The sequence below is a fragment of the Scyliorhinus canicula genome, chromosome 8 (genome assembly GCF_902713615.1).
Source record: "Scyliorhinus canicula chromosome 8, sScyCan1.1, whole genome shotgun sequence".
NCBI classification, from domain to species: domain Eukaryota; kingdom Metazoa; phylum Chordata; class Chondrichthyes; order Carcharhiniformes; family Scyliorhinidae; genus Scyliorhinus; species Scyliorhinus canicula.
In genome coordinates this window covers 129728281-129744863 of record NC_052153.1, presented here as the reverse complement: position 1 = coordinate 129744863, position 16583 = coordinate 129728281, and the positions used below count along the sequence as shown (strand labels likewise).

Below are 16583 nucleotides of genomic sequence, written 5' to 3'. Positions count from 1 at the left end.
GTCGGCTTTATTTGCTATACTCTTTGCATTAATGGGCTGGCCTAGCTCAGTGGGCTAGACAGTTAGTTTGTAATGCAGAACAAGGCCAGCAGCGCAGATTCAATTCCATTACCAGCTTACCCGAACAGACGCCGGATTTTGGCAACCAGGGGCTTTTCACAGTCATTCAAAATTGTGACAATAAAAGATTATTAATGTATTTACCCTTGAGCACTGTCAAACTCCATTTTTCTTCTAACCTTTATTTTCTCTGTTCAGGGTCATTCACCAATTTTCTGCCTTCCGTTTCAATTTCTGATTTTGTGCCATCTGAATTCACCCTCTGATTCCAATCTGCTGAACAGCACCAGCAATCCTCCCCCACAAGGATATCTATCTGTGCCCTGAGGTGCAAAGCATGCAGCTTCAACCAGTCCCACCTCCCTCAGAACAGGTTGAAATGCCCCAGGAATCTAAAGCCCTCCCTCCGGCACCATCCCTCCAGCCACACATTCATCTGCTGTACTAGTGTGTAGCACTGGGAATAATATGGAGATTACACCCTGCTTTTTATCCTTACTCCTTAAACTCTGCCTTCAGGACCTTATCCCTTCTACCCATGTCATTGGTAGCGATATGGACCATGACCTCTGGCTGTTTATCCTTGCCCGCCAGAATGTTATACAGCTGCTCAGCAACATCCATGTGAGGACCAGAATGGGAAAAGGCGGGGCAGTGAGAGGGGCAGAATATAGACCCATTAATTTTAAATACTTTCCATTTCTATGATTAAAGCTCAGAACCTAATTGAAAGTATGGGATAGGACATGTCTCGATTCTCAGAGATTGAATATGATCCACCCCTAAATCTGGAACAATGCTCCTAATGGTCATCATGAAACTATCATTGATTGTCAAAAAAAAAATGTTGCTCACTGATGTTCAGGTAGGAAAGTAATTTCTTGAATACCTTGAGTGGATGTAATCTTCTGCAGAGTGTATTTCCATCCCCCACCCTTCCTCTTTCAGCAGATTGTCCTGCTTTGTGTGCACAGTGTTAATAGTTCAAGTCATGCTGTATTCCAAGGGGAGTGCTTACTACTGCCCCCTGGCTTGGAAGCAACTGGTTTGTCCAGAAGCCTTGAAGTCATAACAAAGTCCTCCAGCACCTGCCATACTACTCCCATAGATTTTTATAATTTTAAACAACTGAACAAAGCACCACAAATGGTCATTAATTGTCCACTTAAATGCCTTAATTGGGGACAGGGAAGGTGGGCTTGCCGAGGCCTCATCCGCACCACTGTAAAATTGTAGGCAGCAGGGCATTGGGAAGACCATCTGAGAAATTTTACAGGCCCCTGCCTGCCTATAATCCTGCCGTTAGGGTAACCATACAATCAAAGTTACAGCCAAAAAAAAAAATCAATCAGCGGCTAACCTATAAGTAGGTGATGATCCTTTTAAATAGTGCTGGTGAAGAACCTTCTTGCTGCTAAATGTGGGTTCAGAAGTGCAAGGTTACGCTAGGCTATTAACTGGAGCATGGAGCTCTAAAATTGCATCACTGGTGCCAAATCAACATTGCACTGAATACTGCCATGACCTGCTTGTTCTATAATCCTCTGGCGGCTGGTCACTATGCATGTGCTAATGTACTCACTGATCTAGCAGCTGACACGATTCACCACAAAAGGGTGCGACATGCCATTTTGAAGCTCCGGCTTTCCATTGTTCCTTGTTTTATATTAAATCTTAATTGTTTTACTTCAGTAGCCACAAAAAATTATCTATTTCCTAAACACACAAAGTAGTGTCACCATTTAATACTATCAAAAATGCTCAGACCCAGATTGCCCTTTCCTTTGCAGTTTGGGGATCTTCTCCTCCAATATTTTGAGCTGTATGTTCTCTTAGATGATTGCCAGGGAACTGTACTGTCTGTGCTTGTTTTGAGGAAGGAGAATGGGGAGCAATACAGGCACTCGGGTGCTTTAAAACAATTCTGACGGTTATGCGATCAGTTAAACCTGTGCATAATTAAGTTAGTAATGCTGATTTGCCATAGATTCTGTGGGTAAAGATGAAAAAATGTCTTTGGATGGAACAATGCATAGATCGATTCTAACTTCCCAATTCCATTTTGATTTTTCAGTGTTACTCACTAAAAGCTCTCACCATTTCTTTGTTAGGATTTATTCGACAATGACTGGTATAGATCACGGAATGTAGTTGGACTGGCCGACATCATTGTCTTAAAATATTCCGTCAATGACAAAACCTCATTTCAAGAAGTAAAGGATAATTACGTGCCAATGATTAAGCGGATACTTAACCAGTGGACAGTTCCAGTAATAGTTACTGCTGTTGGTACAAGACAAAATGGTGAGTAATGAAGGTTGCCCATATATTTTTCAAATAAATAGTGGCAAAATAATGTATGATGGTGTTAAGTGTATTTCCTGTAACTGTCATTCTTCCAACATGATGATTCATGTGCATAAAATGATTCAGAAAACAAGCCACAATCTGTTCAAATGCTCCTTCTTATGGTGCCACTTTACCAGTGTTTGCAATGCCCAGCTCGGTAAAGGAATGCTTCCTCAATGATGACGAACATTCTATGGTGTTGTATAAAGCCAATCACCCCAGGATGGTCTCTAGTTTGCCAGGTAGAATGTGTTAGCTGATTTCAGTCAAGTTGGTTGTGAGTGCTGAATTGGCCACAACATCTCTGGGCTAAGAAGAGCGGGAAGAGAGGGGGTGCGGGGTGTGTAGTACATGCATCTATATTGGAAAATAAGAGCCACTCTTGCATAACAGACGAAATTAGATTTAGTAATAAATAATGCGCCTGAATTTAGCAGGGAGATGGTAGCATAGTGGTAATGCCATTGGATTAGTAATCCAGAGGTCCAAGGTTTAGGAAAACAGGTTGGTATCCCACCGTGGTAGCTTGCAGAATTTAAATTCAATTAATAACCCTGGAATTAAAAGCTAGTTTCAGTAATCGTGACCATGAAACCCTTGTTGATTGTCGGAAAGACCCATTTGATTCACTATTGCCCTTTTAGGGAAGGAAAATCTGCCATCCTTATCTGCTCTGGCCCACATGTGACTCCATACCACAGTAATGTGGCTGACTCTTAACTGTCCTCTGAAATGCCTAGTAGCAAGCCGCTCAATTGAAGGAAAATTAGGGATGGGCAACAAATGCTGGCCATGCCTGTGACACCAACGTCCCAAAAAATAAAATGAATAAAAGTGAATTAATCAATAATATGATGGTAAGGGAGCATTGGCCTCTAGTAGTCATAACATGATTTAATTTGATGTTGGGTTTGAGTCATTAGCTAAAGTTAAGTTCATGTAAGGCTCACTTTGGAAAGATGAGGGAGGAATTGACCAAAATAGAAAAAAAAAGTAAAATACTGCAGATTGTGGAAATCTAAATTAAAAACAAACAATGCTGGAAACACTTGGCAGGTCAGGCAGCATCAGTGGAGGCATGCCGAAACGGGGAGGATTCATGCAGTCTTGAGCAAACTGCGGAGGCTTTAAAAATGGGAGGTGTTATGACCCGATGTGAACTGGCTGTACTCTGTTCAACCTCCTTGGCGGGTGACAACAAATGCTTCAGTTTCTTTTTCACCAGGATATGCCTTTTCCAAATCTGAATGTATTTAACAATTTAAGCTGTGAACAACAGGGAGACAATCCAAGGTTTTCTTGAGTCAAAGAAAGAAAGTTTATTAACCACTAAATCCAAGAAAAACAGAAGTGCAATGTCAAACATTTGGTCCACACCCAAACGGCCACACAGCCAAAGGCAGGTACCAGAAATAATGAGTGTTAGAGTCCAAATAAAAATATGAAAGAGAATATGCAGTTATGTGTCCTTAAGTTAGATTTTAAACATTGTGGTTGATTTAGGTTAGCCGGTTACTTGGATGCGGCCCGATGTAGAAGATTGGAAATTATTACAAGAACTTGGTTTGCTGGTAGGTTTCGGGCTTCTTGAACCAGGTGACATGCTCATTCCAAAAGAGAGAGAAGCAGAGAGCACAGCCCTCAGCTAGTTTCCTCTGCTCGAGATTTTCTTGGCACTGCCCATGTACTTGTAATCTCCCACCAGTTGCTGACACCCTTGGCCTTGAAATACATCACCCATTGTGTATTTACAAGAGGTGTTGGGTGTGTTTGTCTTTGGCAGCCATTGTTTCAATATCCAGTATTTTAAAAGTCACTTCCTTCGACCAGTGTTCTTCAAACCTTTTTGCCCGGGGCTCATTTTTACCAACTGGCCATCCTTTGCGCCACATGCTGCCCAAACTTCGCAACCACGCCACTTGAACTTCACAACCCACCATTTTCACTTACCTTTAATGTGACAGATGAGCCTGCTTGGTCCTCACGATTTCACTTGCTTTGTCATTCAATGTTACATTTCTGCTGAGGACTCTAGCGGATGATTTAAGCTCTCACTGCATCCGTTGAAAAAAATATTTTTTGTCTTCTAGCTCACCATGCTTAATCTTGAAATGCCTTTTTGAAGTTTTGAGGGTTTTAAACTTTTATTTGCCAGTATTTCCCTGCATATAACACACATGAACTTTTCATCCTAATTTGTAATAGAACATAGAACAGTACAGCACCGAACAGGCCCTTCGGCCCTGGAACAATTAAAGCCATACCTTAAATCATCTTTATACTACTTTGTTCCTGTTTTCATCATCTTCTTCATTGGTTGTTCACCAGAGGCCCTGGAGCTCACATCTGCACTGCTGGCAGCTACAAAATGGAGGAATCTCTCTTGTGCCCAGAGCATGTGATGTCAGTGCACGGGGCGCGTGACCTGCCCTCTGCTGCCGCTTCTGGAGAGAAGTTTCCATCGATTATATTTTTTAAAAAAAACAAAGAATCTGCTCCTGGGTCAGTATGCTGACGTCAGGAGGAGGCAGTTTGCCTCACTGGGCTCCGGGCCTGCTTGAGGGGGCATGCATGCACGGGACAGCTGGAATTCTGAAAGCTGTTTGCGGCTGACATTTTTAAAAGCCGGCTGGAGCCGTTGGGCACTCCTTCCCGCAATTGGGAATGTTAAAACCGATGGCCCTGTGTCCCACGAGTTGCGACCCTAACTTTGAAAATGACTGCCGTAGACAGTGCCAAGTTTCAATGGGTTTCTCATTTTCACCGTGGAATGTGACCTTGCATTTTTAAGCAGTTGCTGTGTCTCAGTTCAAATTACAAATCTTCCAGTCAGTTTAAAAATATATATTTTTATAAATAAAAGGGCATAGCCTCTTGGCAAGAGTAAGTCCTGATTCTGGATTCTCACCCCACTGCAGGCACTGGAAAGTTTTGACCGTTCAGGATAAGGATGCCGATAGTGAGCTCTCATCCTGAACTCCCAGTTTGACCAGTTCCACTGTGTCGCTAGGCATCTCATACCCAATCGCACCCCCACCTTGCAATTTTCAGAGAGTCAGGCAGCGTCTCGAGGGCACCTGGTTCACAACCCTCGGAGGACTCGTGGACCAAAGTGTAGATTTCGGAACCTTTTGAAAAGTATGTTTCAAAGGTCTTACCCATGGTCACCATGCCCCTTCCATGCTGCCTTTATGTTCCTAAAGAACTTCCATGGCCCCTTTTTGTGCTTTCTATGAACCCTCCATACCACCTTTGGCCTCATAACCCTTACATGTCCTCCATCGCCCCTTCCAAGTCCTTCATATCCCTTCTATTGCCTCTGCACACCTTTCATCGCTACTCGTCCAGTATGCATGAAAGAACCAATGAGCGACAATCATAACAATCGCAAGTCTCCAAAATGCATTGAAAATAAATGTTTGCTCAAAAATCTGCTTAAAACAAATTGCAGTTCTACAAGCCTCTAAATGTGTCAATAAACCAGAGCAATTGCAGTATCAATCACACCTCCTAATGTTGTCCAAATAAGCATAAAGATATTGAAAGGAACAGGTCAAAAGGAGGAATAGTTTATTTTAACCTCCCAAGGTATCAATCAGTCAAAGCAAACACTCCACCTTCACCTGTGAAAACAGACCCCACCCCCGGTGAGCTAATCCACAAGAAAGTCTTGCAGCTAAGCATCCATAATGATGCCATCTTCGAACTGTATCGGAACAGATGGCCAGACACCTGCTTCCCCCGAAGATCTGATTTTAATTGTTTGAGTGAGCTTCATGACAATCATATGAATGAGCTCAGCAGGGTATCTGTTTTCACTGGCTGAAGTAGAGTCCGTTTTAACAGGTTGAAATGGAGTGTTTGCTTTGATTAACATTTTTATGTAATTATAACAAGTTATGGTTACTTTTGGACTGTTTCTCAAAGTATCTGTTTATTTGGACATGATTAAGAAGTTTTAAGCGAGGTAAAATGTTTGTTATTTATGCCAAAATTGCTCTGTTACTCACTTTTATAAGGTTGGCAAAGCAGATTTTTGAATGGGCATTTTTAATGCATTTCAAGACTTGTGTTATTATATATTTTAGTTGTTCTACAATGAATACTGGGTGAGTGGGGATGGAGGATGCAAGGTACCATGGAAGAGGCATACAGGCACGGACATGGCATGGGGAGAGAGTAGTGTGAGGGCTAGAGAACCTAAACACTTTTAATAGAATTGGAATGAAATCCTGGAGGACTAAGGTGGCCCTTCTCACTAGCCCACCTTGGCATTTGCCTGCCACCATGGTCACATTTATTCTACCTCCCTGTTGGGTGAGCTGGACTTGAACATTTAATTAGCCTTTGTAACCCATTTTTTACCTTCAGCTGAAGATTCCGGAATTGAAAGCCATGTAACTGATGTCACAGCTGCAATATTGCATTCTGTTCTGGACCTCGGGAAGAATGTAATGGTCTTGGTAGGAGTGAAGCTCAGATTAATCTGAATGTCAGGACAAAAAATGGATTTTAATTATGAAGACTGGTTGCACAGATTTGGTTTGAGTTCTAATAAATAGAGAATATTAAGGGATGGTGTAATTGAATTGCTCATGAGGATCAGAGGAGTTGATCGGCTCTATAAAGGGAAACTCCTGAAGATTAAATTTTGCAAGAATCATTGTGCTGAATTATCTACCAGAATCTTTGGTCGATACAGTTTCAAAAACCAAATGCAGAGCACCATTGTGATGTTGAAGAATCCCTGGTATATAAGGTAAGGCACTGAAATGTAGAAATAATGATTGAAAACATGTATTATCAATGTAATAATATATTGAAAGGCAAATCCAATTAAAACTGCTGCATAAAATATCTTGAACAGAGCTCTTTGTCAATCCAGGGAAAAGTATTAATCTCTTCCGATCTGAGAATTTAAGATTGTAAGGATCTAGCCAAATCTGAAATGCTTATACAAAGATAAGAAAAGTATTAAGTACACACTGACAGTTTTATATGTTGTTTTACTAATCCCGTCAGTGACAGCAAATTAGATTAAGGTTTGGTAAACTGCTGCATGGTGTTCAGATTTATTTAGATTTACACAAGTCTTTTCCTTTTCATGCCATTACAATGGGTATAACTTAAGACAAAATCCAATTATTTAGACATAAACTGAATATTGAATGGACCATTGTTTTTAAATTACAGTGGACTTGCTGTCTATTAGCACATCGGATAACCTATGATTACTGATAGTGACATTTTAACTAAGCTTTCTGATAAACATTACCACCTACAGGTTTAATGGTGGTATGGAAAAGAAAATCGGACGGTATGTTAAACAGGCTGTTATTCACTGTCACCTGTTTTCCACCCTCCGTGTTTAAAAAACATTTTTTTATTCTGCTTTTTTAATTTTATATTGTTATGGGCCAGGGTTTTAAAAACTCAAGTGTATTATGGAGTCCACCTGATCTACAACCTTTTATGTTGAATTTGGCTAGGATGAGCACAAGAGCTTTCCTTTCAGGTGTGATTCAACTGACTTCTTAGCTGATTTTAATCAGAAAAACAAGCTTTATTCAAAGAATTTAGATAACATTTGTATAAACACACACTGCAAGAATTTTTATCAATTACAAACATAAAGACCCCACACAGCTACAGTAATCTATATATAACCCTTAATGAATTCCCCCTTAACCGTTACAATTCAATAACAAAATCCAATTAAAACTAGAAACCCCTTTTCAAAGACGTGGCCCAGAACACTCTATTCTCACTTGACTAATACTGTTGTTACTGAAACTCTGTTCCACTTTTCAACCAGCAGATTTGAATTCCTTCCAGAAAGCAATTATATCTCCAAGGCCACCACCAAGATGATTTTTTACTGGAACAATTTTTTAGAAATACAAACGGAGAAAGACAAAAAAATACTTATTTTCTCTTTGAGTCCACACAAGTCAAAATCAAAAGTGAATGTAAAACTCAGAGCCACAGCCCAGCTCCACCCACACAATGACATCACTGAAGCTATGTGATAAGACAAAAGCCTTTTTTAAAGGGACACTCCCATGACAATATACATAACAAAAACAGGTAATAACAAACTCTCCTCGCACACCCACCCCCTCTCCCAGATAGCCAAAAACAAATCCCCTTGCCCTAACAACTAACGGTGACCAGCTCTTTAAAATACAAAGTAAACGATTGCCAAAACCTTTCAATTGCCCCCCTCATGGTGTACTTAACTTTCTTGGGATAGAAAAGTGCCACAAGATCCCCCAGCCACACACAGGCACTGGATGGAGAAGCTGACCTCCACCCCAGCAGCACTTGCCTTCGAGCAGTCCGCCCCCGTCCCGATCTGCAGGTCCGATACCTCAAAAATGGCCCCGAGGGGACAAGGCTTCCAATTCTATTTGTAGGATCGCCGATATGGTGCCAAAGAAGGAGACCCAGAAACCAATGAGCTTAGGACACGACCAGAACATATGTAGATGGTTAGCTGAGCCCCTCCCACAACAGTCAGTCATCCTCCACTCCACAAATAGTCCACCCATCCTGGATTATGTCAAACGGACCATATACACAACCTTCAATTGTATTAGCCCTAACCTCTCAACATGATGACGTTGCGTTCACCCTACACAGAATCCCATACCACACCACTCCGACCCCAATTCCTACTCCCACTTGGCCTTCACCCCTTCCAAGGATACTGCTTTCACCGAGGTACTCCCTCCTCCATCCCTGCCAGTGACTAATTCCTCTCCAACAACGAGGAATATGGCACCACTGGGAATGTCCGAGAGATCGTTTTCGTGAATTTGTGCACGTATAAATATCTAAATACATGCACCTGTGAGAGTCCAAATTTCTCCACCACCCCCTCAAAGCTCACACATTATCCCTCCAAAACCAAAATCTTCATCACAGCAACTCCCTTCTCCCATCCCCTGAACCTAGCGTCCAGTCTCGCTGGCTCGAACATGTGGTTCACACAAACTGGCATCAATTTTGATACCACCCCCAATTTGAAATGCTGACAAAATTGTCTCCATATCTACAATGTGGAGGCCACACTGGATTCCCGGAGAAAATGGTAGAGAAGCCATGACCAGCACTCTTAATCCTGACCCCCCCCTACACAAACTCTATCCACACCCATAAAGCCTGCGGATCCCCACACCAACCCAACACCACCTCACCGTTAGCCACCCAATAATAATATATCTTATTTGGCAATGCCAAACCCCCTGACTGGCTAACCCTCTAAAGCACTGTCTTCCTAATCCGCCCAGATGAACGTTGAAATTAATCTCACCACACCCCCAAAAAATATTGAAATAAAAAACAGAATACACGCCCGGACATTTATTTTCACCGCCTGAATTCTGCCCGCCAAGGACAGAGAGAGGCTTTACCATCTCTGTACATCTGCCTTCACCCTATGCACTAGGCTCATAAAATTTCATTTCCGAAACTGGTCCCAGTCCCAGGCCATCTGCACCCCTAAATATCTAAAATGGGAACCCGTAAAATGAAATAGTAACACGCCCAGATTAGGCCCCCTCCCCTGCCTGGCTGGGTTGCAAGAAAATACTCTCTACCTCCTCCCAATTCAATTTATACCCCCAAAATCGCTCCAGCAGTGCCAATTGTAGTAATCAGAACTGTTGCTTACAAAAGATCATCTGCATACAACAACACCCTATGCTCAACCCCACCCCTTACTATCCCTCTCCACCTATCTGAAGCTCTCGGGACAATGGCCAAAGGCTCCACTGCCAGTGTAAACAAGAGGAGGGAATTAGGGAACCCCTGCCTCATTCCCGTGTGCAACTGGAAATATCTCAAGCTCGTGCTGTTTGTCCGAACATTAGCCTTGGGTTTGTTATATAACAACTGAACCCACACCACAGGCCCTATCTTGAACCATTCCACTTCTCCAAAAGGAAATCCCCATTCTACCCTATCAAAGGCCTTCTCAGTGTCCATTGCCACAACGCCCTCCTGCTCCATCCACTCCGCTGGGGATAACCGCACATTTAAAAGTTCCCCATGTAGGACGATAAGCACCTTCCCTTCACAAACCCCTTCTGTTCTTCCCCAATAACCTATGGGAGACATCCCTCCAGTCTCAGTGCTAATACTTCAGCCATAAACTTAGTATCTACATTCAATAATGAAATAGGGTAGTGTGACACAGTGGTTAGCGCTGCAGCCCCATAGCTTCGGGTTAAATTCCAGCTCGGGTCACTGTCTGTGTGGAGTTTGTACGTTCTCTCCGTGTCTGCGTGGGTTTCCTCCGGGTGCTCCAGTTTCCTCCCACAGTCCAAAGCTGAGCAGGTTAGGTGGATTGGCCATGTTAAATTGCCCCTTAGTGTCCAAAAAGATTAGGTCTGGTTATTGGGATAGAGTGGAAGCATGGGCTTAAGGAGGGTGCTCTTTCCAACGGCCGGTGCAGTCTTGTTGGGCTGAATGGCCTCCTTCTTCACTGTAAATTCTGTAAACCCACACTCTAAATGGATGCTTGCAACATTGTCGTTGGAAGAGACCCCTGAACCACCGAGTCCCTCAAACCTCTCCTCCAGCAGTGGCACCAATCGATAATTTTTATTTAACTCCATCGGGAACCCATCCGGCCCTGGCGCATTACCCATCTGCCAGTTGCCGTTCTGACCTCCACCTCCTCCATCTCTTCCCAATCCTCCTCCTCCCCCACCTTGGAACACTCCAAACCCTCCGAAAACCTCATCATATCCAACACCTCCTCCAGCGACTTTGACCTATGGAGTCTTCTAGAACGCCTCAAACACCTCATTAACTTTACCTGGCACTGACTAGCCTACCATCCAAATTGATCTCCCGGGAAGCCACCTGCCGCCTCCGATAACCAGCTAAAACCTACTCGCTTTGTACCCATACTCGTACACTACTCCCTTTGATTGCTGCACTGTCTTCTCTGCATTTCCTTCTCCGTGGGATAGCAGATCAAATTGCATATGCAACTTCTTTCTATTAGCCAGAATCTCTGGCGTCAGGTCACTTGCATACCTGCCATCCACCTCCAACATCTTGTTCACCAACCGCTGGCATGTCTCTCTTGTCTCCCTCTCCTTATGTACCTTGTGCGAAATTATCTCCCCTTGTACCACTGACTTCAGGGCATCCCACAGTATTGAGGGTGACGCTTCCCCATTCTTGTTGAACCCCTTATATTCATCAATCACCTGAGCCACCTTCACACATAGGGCTGGAATCTTTCGCCCTGCCATTCGCAAGAACGCCATAGGCGAGACACCGACAATGGAGAAATCCATTGACTTCGGGCGGGATTCTCCAGTGACTGGGTGGATGAGGATGGAGAATCCAGCCTGATATCCCAAATCCGCCAACAGCCCCACATCCAAACTCCATGCTGATCGCTGGGCCTGCCCCATCTCCAAAACCACATCCACTAGATACGGAGCATGATCTGATATCACTATCATGGAATATTCCGCATTCCTCACCCCTAACAGAGGGCTCTCCCTATCACAGAAAGTCTATGCGCAAATATACATTATGCATTGGAGAGAAAAAAAAGGAGAATTCCCTGCCCCTAGGGTGTAAAAACTGCCATGGATCTGCTCCAACCATCTCCTTCATGAACCCTGCAAGTACCTTTGCCGCCCATGAAGGGGCCAGTGGCTTCAACCGAGAACGATCCAACTTGTGGCTCTACATGCAGTTTAGATATCCCCCAATATCAACTGGTGCGTATCGATATCTGGTATCACAGCCAGTATCCTCTTCATAAACTGCACATCATCCCAATTTGAGGTGAACACATGCACCAAGACCCCAACTTACCCTCCAATGTCCCCATAACTATGACATACCTGCCACCCTGGTCCGCTACCACCTTCACCATCTGGAATCAAACTCTTTTGTTAATGAGTGTTGCCACCCCGGGCTCTTCTATCAAAGCCCAAGTGGGATACCTGGCTAACCCAACTCTTATAAAGCCTAACATCGTTCCTTACCCCAGGTGGGTCTCCTGCAAAAGCACCACGTCATCTTTCAAACTTTTTCGGTGAGAGAAAACTCTCGCCCGTTTACTGGGCCCCTCAACCCCACACATTTGTTTATTTGTTTATTGTCACGTGTACCGAGGTACAGTAAAAAGTATTTTTCTGTAGCAGCTCAAACAGAACATTTAGTACATGAAAAGAAAATACATGATAGGGCAACCCAAGGTACACAATGTAAATACATCACCGGCATCGGGTGAAGCAGACAATGGTGAAGTATTACTCGGGTCAGTCCATATAAGAGGGTCATTTAGGAGTCTCGTAACAGCGGGGAAGAAGGGTTTTTTGACTCTTTGTATGTATTCTCAGACTTTTGTATCTCCTGCCCAATGGAAGAAGTTGAAAGAATGAATAAGCCGGGTGGGAGGGGTCTTTGATTATGTTGCCCGCATTCACAAGGCAGCGGGAGGTATAGATGGAGTCAATGGCTGGCAGGTGGGTTTGTGTGATGGACTGGGCGGTGTTCATGACTCTCTAAAGTTACTTGAGGTCTTGGGCCGAGCAGTTGCCATATCGGGCTGTGATGCAGCCAGATAGGATGCTTTCTATGGTGCATCTGTAAAAGTTGGTAAGAGTCAGTGTGGACGTGCTGAATTTCCTTAGTGTACTGAAGAAGTATAGGCGCTGTTGTGCTTTGTTGGTGGTAGCGTGGGTGGACCAGGACAGATTTTTGGTGATGTGCACCCCTAGGAATTTGAAGCTGTTAACCATCTCCACCTTGACCCTGTTGATGCTGACAGGGGTGTGTACAGTACTTTGATTCCTGAAGTCAATGACCAGCTCCCCCCCCCCCCCGGATCTGTTGAACTTCAATGATCTGCTGACCTGCTCACAGAAAAATACTTGTCACTGTACCTCGGTACACGTGCCAACAAACAAATCCAATCCAACCCTTCAAGTCAGCCATTTCCAATGTGAGAACGAAGCCAGAGCCCACAAAAGATCGCCCTTACCCCCCCCCCCCCAAAATGGGACAACTTCCCACCCCAACACTGTCAGCACTCTGACCGCCCTCATCCGAAAAATCCAATGACCACTTCCTCTCTCCTCCACACCCTTCCCCCATCTTTCACACCTTCTAAGCTCAATGAAGCCTGCCTAAACAGGTCCTGCAAGCTGCAGCCCCCCCCCCCCCCCCAAAAGCCGGAGCCTACCGTATCCAATAAACCAACCAAGACACAAGCCAGACCCCTAACCAAAATCAAAAAAAGCCCCCATCCCCACCTTCCACCAGCCAACGCCCCCCTTAATACAAAAACCAATACAACTATACAATAAAAGCAAAGAACCAACCCCCCGAAGCCAACATGTATTCATTTTAATTGTCACCAACTATGTACAAACACTTCCTTTGAGGGAACAAGAGAAACTAAAATGATACATACATACACAGTTACTATCACAACATTCACATACAGACCCGTCCCACCCACCAGTCAATTTCCATGCAAGCCCCTTCTGTCCAGTCCAACTCCTTCAGCTTTGATAAATGCCTCCGCTTCCTATGTCATCACAAATTTGATCTTTATCCTTGTGTGGCGCCCTTGACCTCACGGGTATACCCTGCCAAACCATACTCCACTCTTGTAAAGCACCAGCTTTGTCCTTTTAAAGGCTACCCATCTCCTTGCCAATTCCACCGCAATGTCTTGTTGGTGTAGACACTCTATTAGCGAGAGGCAGCACGGTTTTGTGATGGGTAGGTCGTGTCTCACTAACGGAGTTTTTTGAGGAGGTCACAAAGATGATTGATGCAGGTAAGGCAGTGGATGTTGACTATATGGACTTCAGTAAGGCCTTTGACAAGGTCCCTCATGGCAGACTGGTACAAAAGGTAAAGTCACACTGGATCAGAGGTGAGTTAGCAAGATGGATACAGAACTGGCAAGGTCATAGAAGGCAGAGAGTAGCAATGGAAGGGTGCTTTTCTGATTGGAGGGCTGTGACTAGTGGGGATCAGTGCTGGGATCTTTGCTGTTCGTAGTATATATAAATGATTTGGAGGAAAATGTAACGGGTCTGATTAGTAAGTTTGCGGATGACACAAAGGTTGGTGGAATTCTGGATAGCGATGAGGACTGTCGGAGGACACAGCAGGATTTGGATCGTTGGGCGGCGAGATGGCAGATGGAGTTTAATCCGGACAAATGTTAGGTAATGCATTTTGGAAGGTCTAATGCAAGTAGGGAATATACAGTGAATGGTGGAACCCTCAAGAGTATTGACAGTCAGAGAGATCTAGGTGTACAGGTCACTGAAAGGGGCAACACAGGCGGAGAAGGTAGTCAAGAAGGCATACAGCATGCTTGCCTTCATTGGCCAGGGCATTGAGTACACAAATTGGCAAGTCATGTTGCAGCTGTATAGAACCTTAGTTAGGCCACACTGGAGTATAGTGTTCAATTCTGATCGCCACACTACCAGAAGGATGTGGAGGCTTTAGAGAGGTTGCAGAAGAGATTTACCAGGATGTTGCCTGGTATGGAGGGCATTAGCTATGAGCAGCGTTTGAATAAACTCGGTTTGTTCTCACTGGAACAAAGCAGGTTGAGGGGCGACCTGATGGAGGTCGACAAAATTATGAGGGGCATAGACAGGGTGGATAGTCAGAGACTTTTTCCCAGGGTAGAGGAGTCAATTACTAGGGGGAATAGGTTTAAGGTGTGAGCGGCAAGGTTTAAAGGAGATGTACGAGGCAAGTTTTTTACGTAGTGGGTGCCTGGAACTCGCTGCCGGAGGAGGTGGTGGAAGCAGGGGCGATACGTAGTGACATTTAAGGGGCATCTTGACAATTGCATGAATAGGATGGGAATAAAGGGATACGGACCCAGAAAGTGCCGAAGATTTTAGTTTAGATGGGCAGCATGGTCGGCACAGGCTTGGAGGGCCGACGGGCCTGTACCTGTGCTGTACTTTTTTTTGTTCTTTGTTTTTTGCCTTCCTACCACACCTCCCGATTCTCCTTGGCTGCTCCTTTGACTGATATCTGTGAAAACATGCTATCACTGCCCGCGATGGTTCATTTCCCCTGTTGCTTCTTCTAAAACGATCAGTGGGCCCAATTCAACACTAGGGGGACCCTGATCCTCCTCCCCCATCAACCTCTTAAACATTGGCTCTAAGTATTCAGCCGATCGCGGACCCTCCATCCCCTCAGGCAACCCCATGATCCTGAGGTTCTGCCGCTTAGACCTGTTTTCAAGGTCGACGCTCTCAGACGCCTGTTACATTTCTCTACCCTCCGCAGCTCCGCATCTAACTAGGCCAATTGATTGCTGTGCCGCAACAGTGCCACCTCCACCCCTCTCAACCCCTCGCCATGCTGCCGCATAGTCTCTGACGTCTTTTCCACCCCTTCCTTTATTGGTACCAGGGTATCATCCACTGATTTTCTGAGTGTCTCCATCATTTCCCTCCCATGCCTCTTGAAATGCTTGCCGAACTGTTTCTCAAATTTGACAGCCATCACCTCTGCCAGCTTGTCTGCCGTGATAGGTGTGGTCCCACCCAGTGCACTTGCCTCCGCCATCTTAGGTCCTCCTGGGCTCCACACCTGACTCCGCTCTTCCGACTGGCTACTGCTTCCACTTTTCTTCATTATATTTTTTCTTGAATGTTTTGACATCCTTGGACCAAATACACATGAATAAGACAAGCCAATTACCCCCAGGAGCTGGGTAAAAAGAACCAAAAACTAATGTCCCTGGCAAGAGCTACCTTTCATGCAACCTCCTTCTACATGCCAACATCGGAAGTCCACCATTATAGTGATTTTAATGACCTGAAGACCCTGGAACCCCTCAAATCATGTCATGTAAGATATGTTTAAACTTAGCAAATCTTTAAGTAGCAATATGGTAAGCTTAGTTTCACATTCACAGGTCTACAAGCATAACAAAAATGATGGAGGCACGTGAATTCTAGATTTACATTCCAGACTCAGTTTAACATTTGACCTCCATTTTCTTCGACGACCTAGGCTGAAAGGTCTTACTGATTCTAAATCAGGCTATTGGATACATCTCCAGATCATATACAATAAAGTAAAATTCATACAATAGGAATTGTACACAAATGCTGAGATTTTATGTGAGGTAGTGCCCCACT

General features: G+C 44.3%; 1 protein-coding gene across 3 annotated transcripts in view; it reads left to right on the top strand.

The window, feature by feature from the left end:
• rhobtb3 (Rho related BTB domain containing 3) overlaps positions 1-16583 on the top strand; it is a 202017-nt gene that overhangs the window by 18342 nt on the left and 167092 nt on the right. For all 3 annotated transcript variants that reach the window (XM_038805239.1, XM_038805238.1, XM_038805240.1), the window contains exon 3: positions 2172-2364. In XM_038805239.1, coding sequence (XP_038661167.1) covers positions 2172-2364 — 193 coding nt within the window. The remainder of the gene's footprint in view (positions 1-2171; positions 2365-16583) is intronic.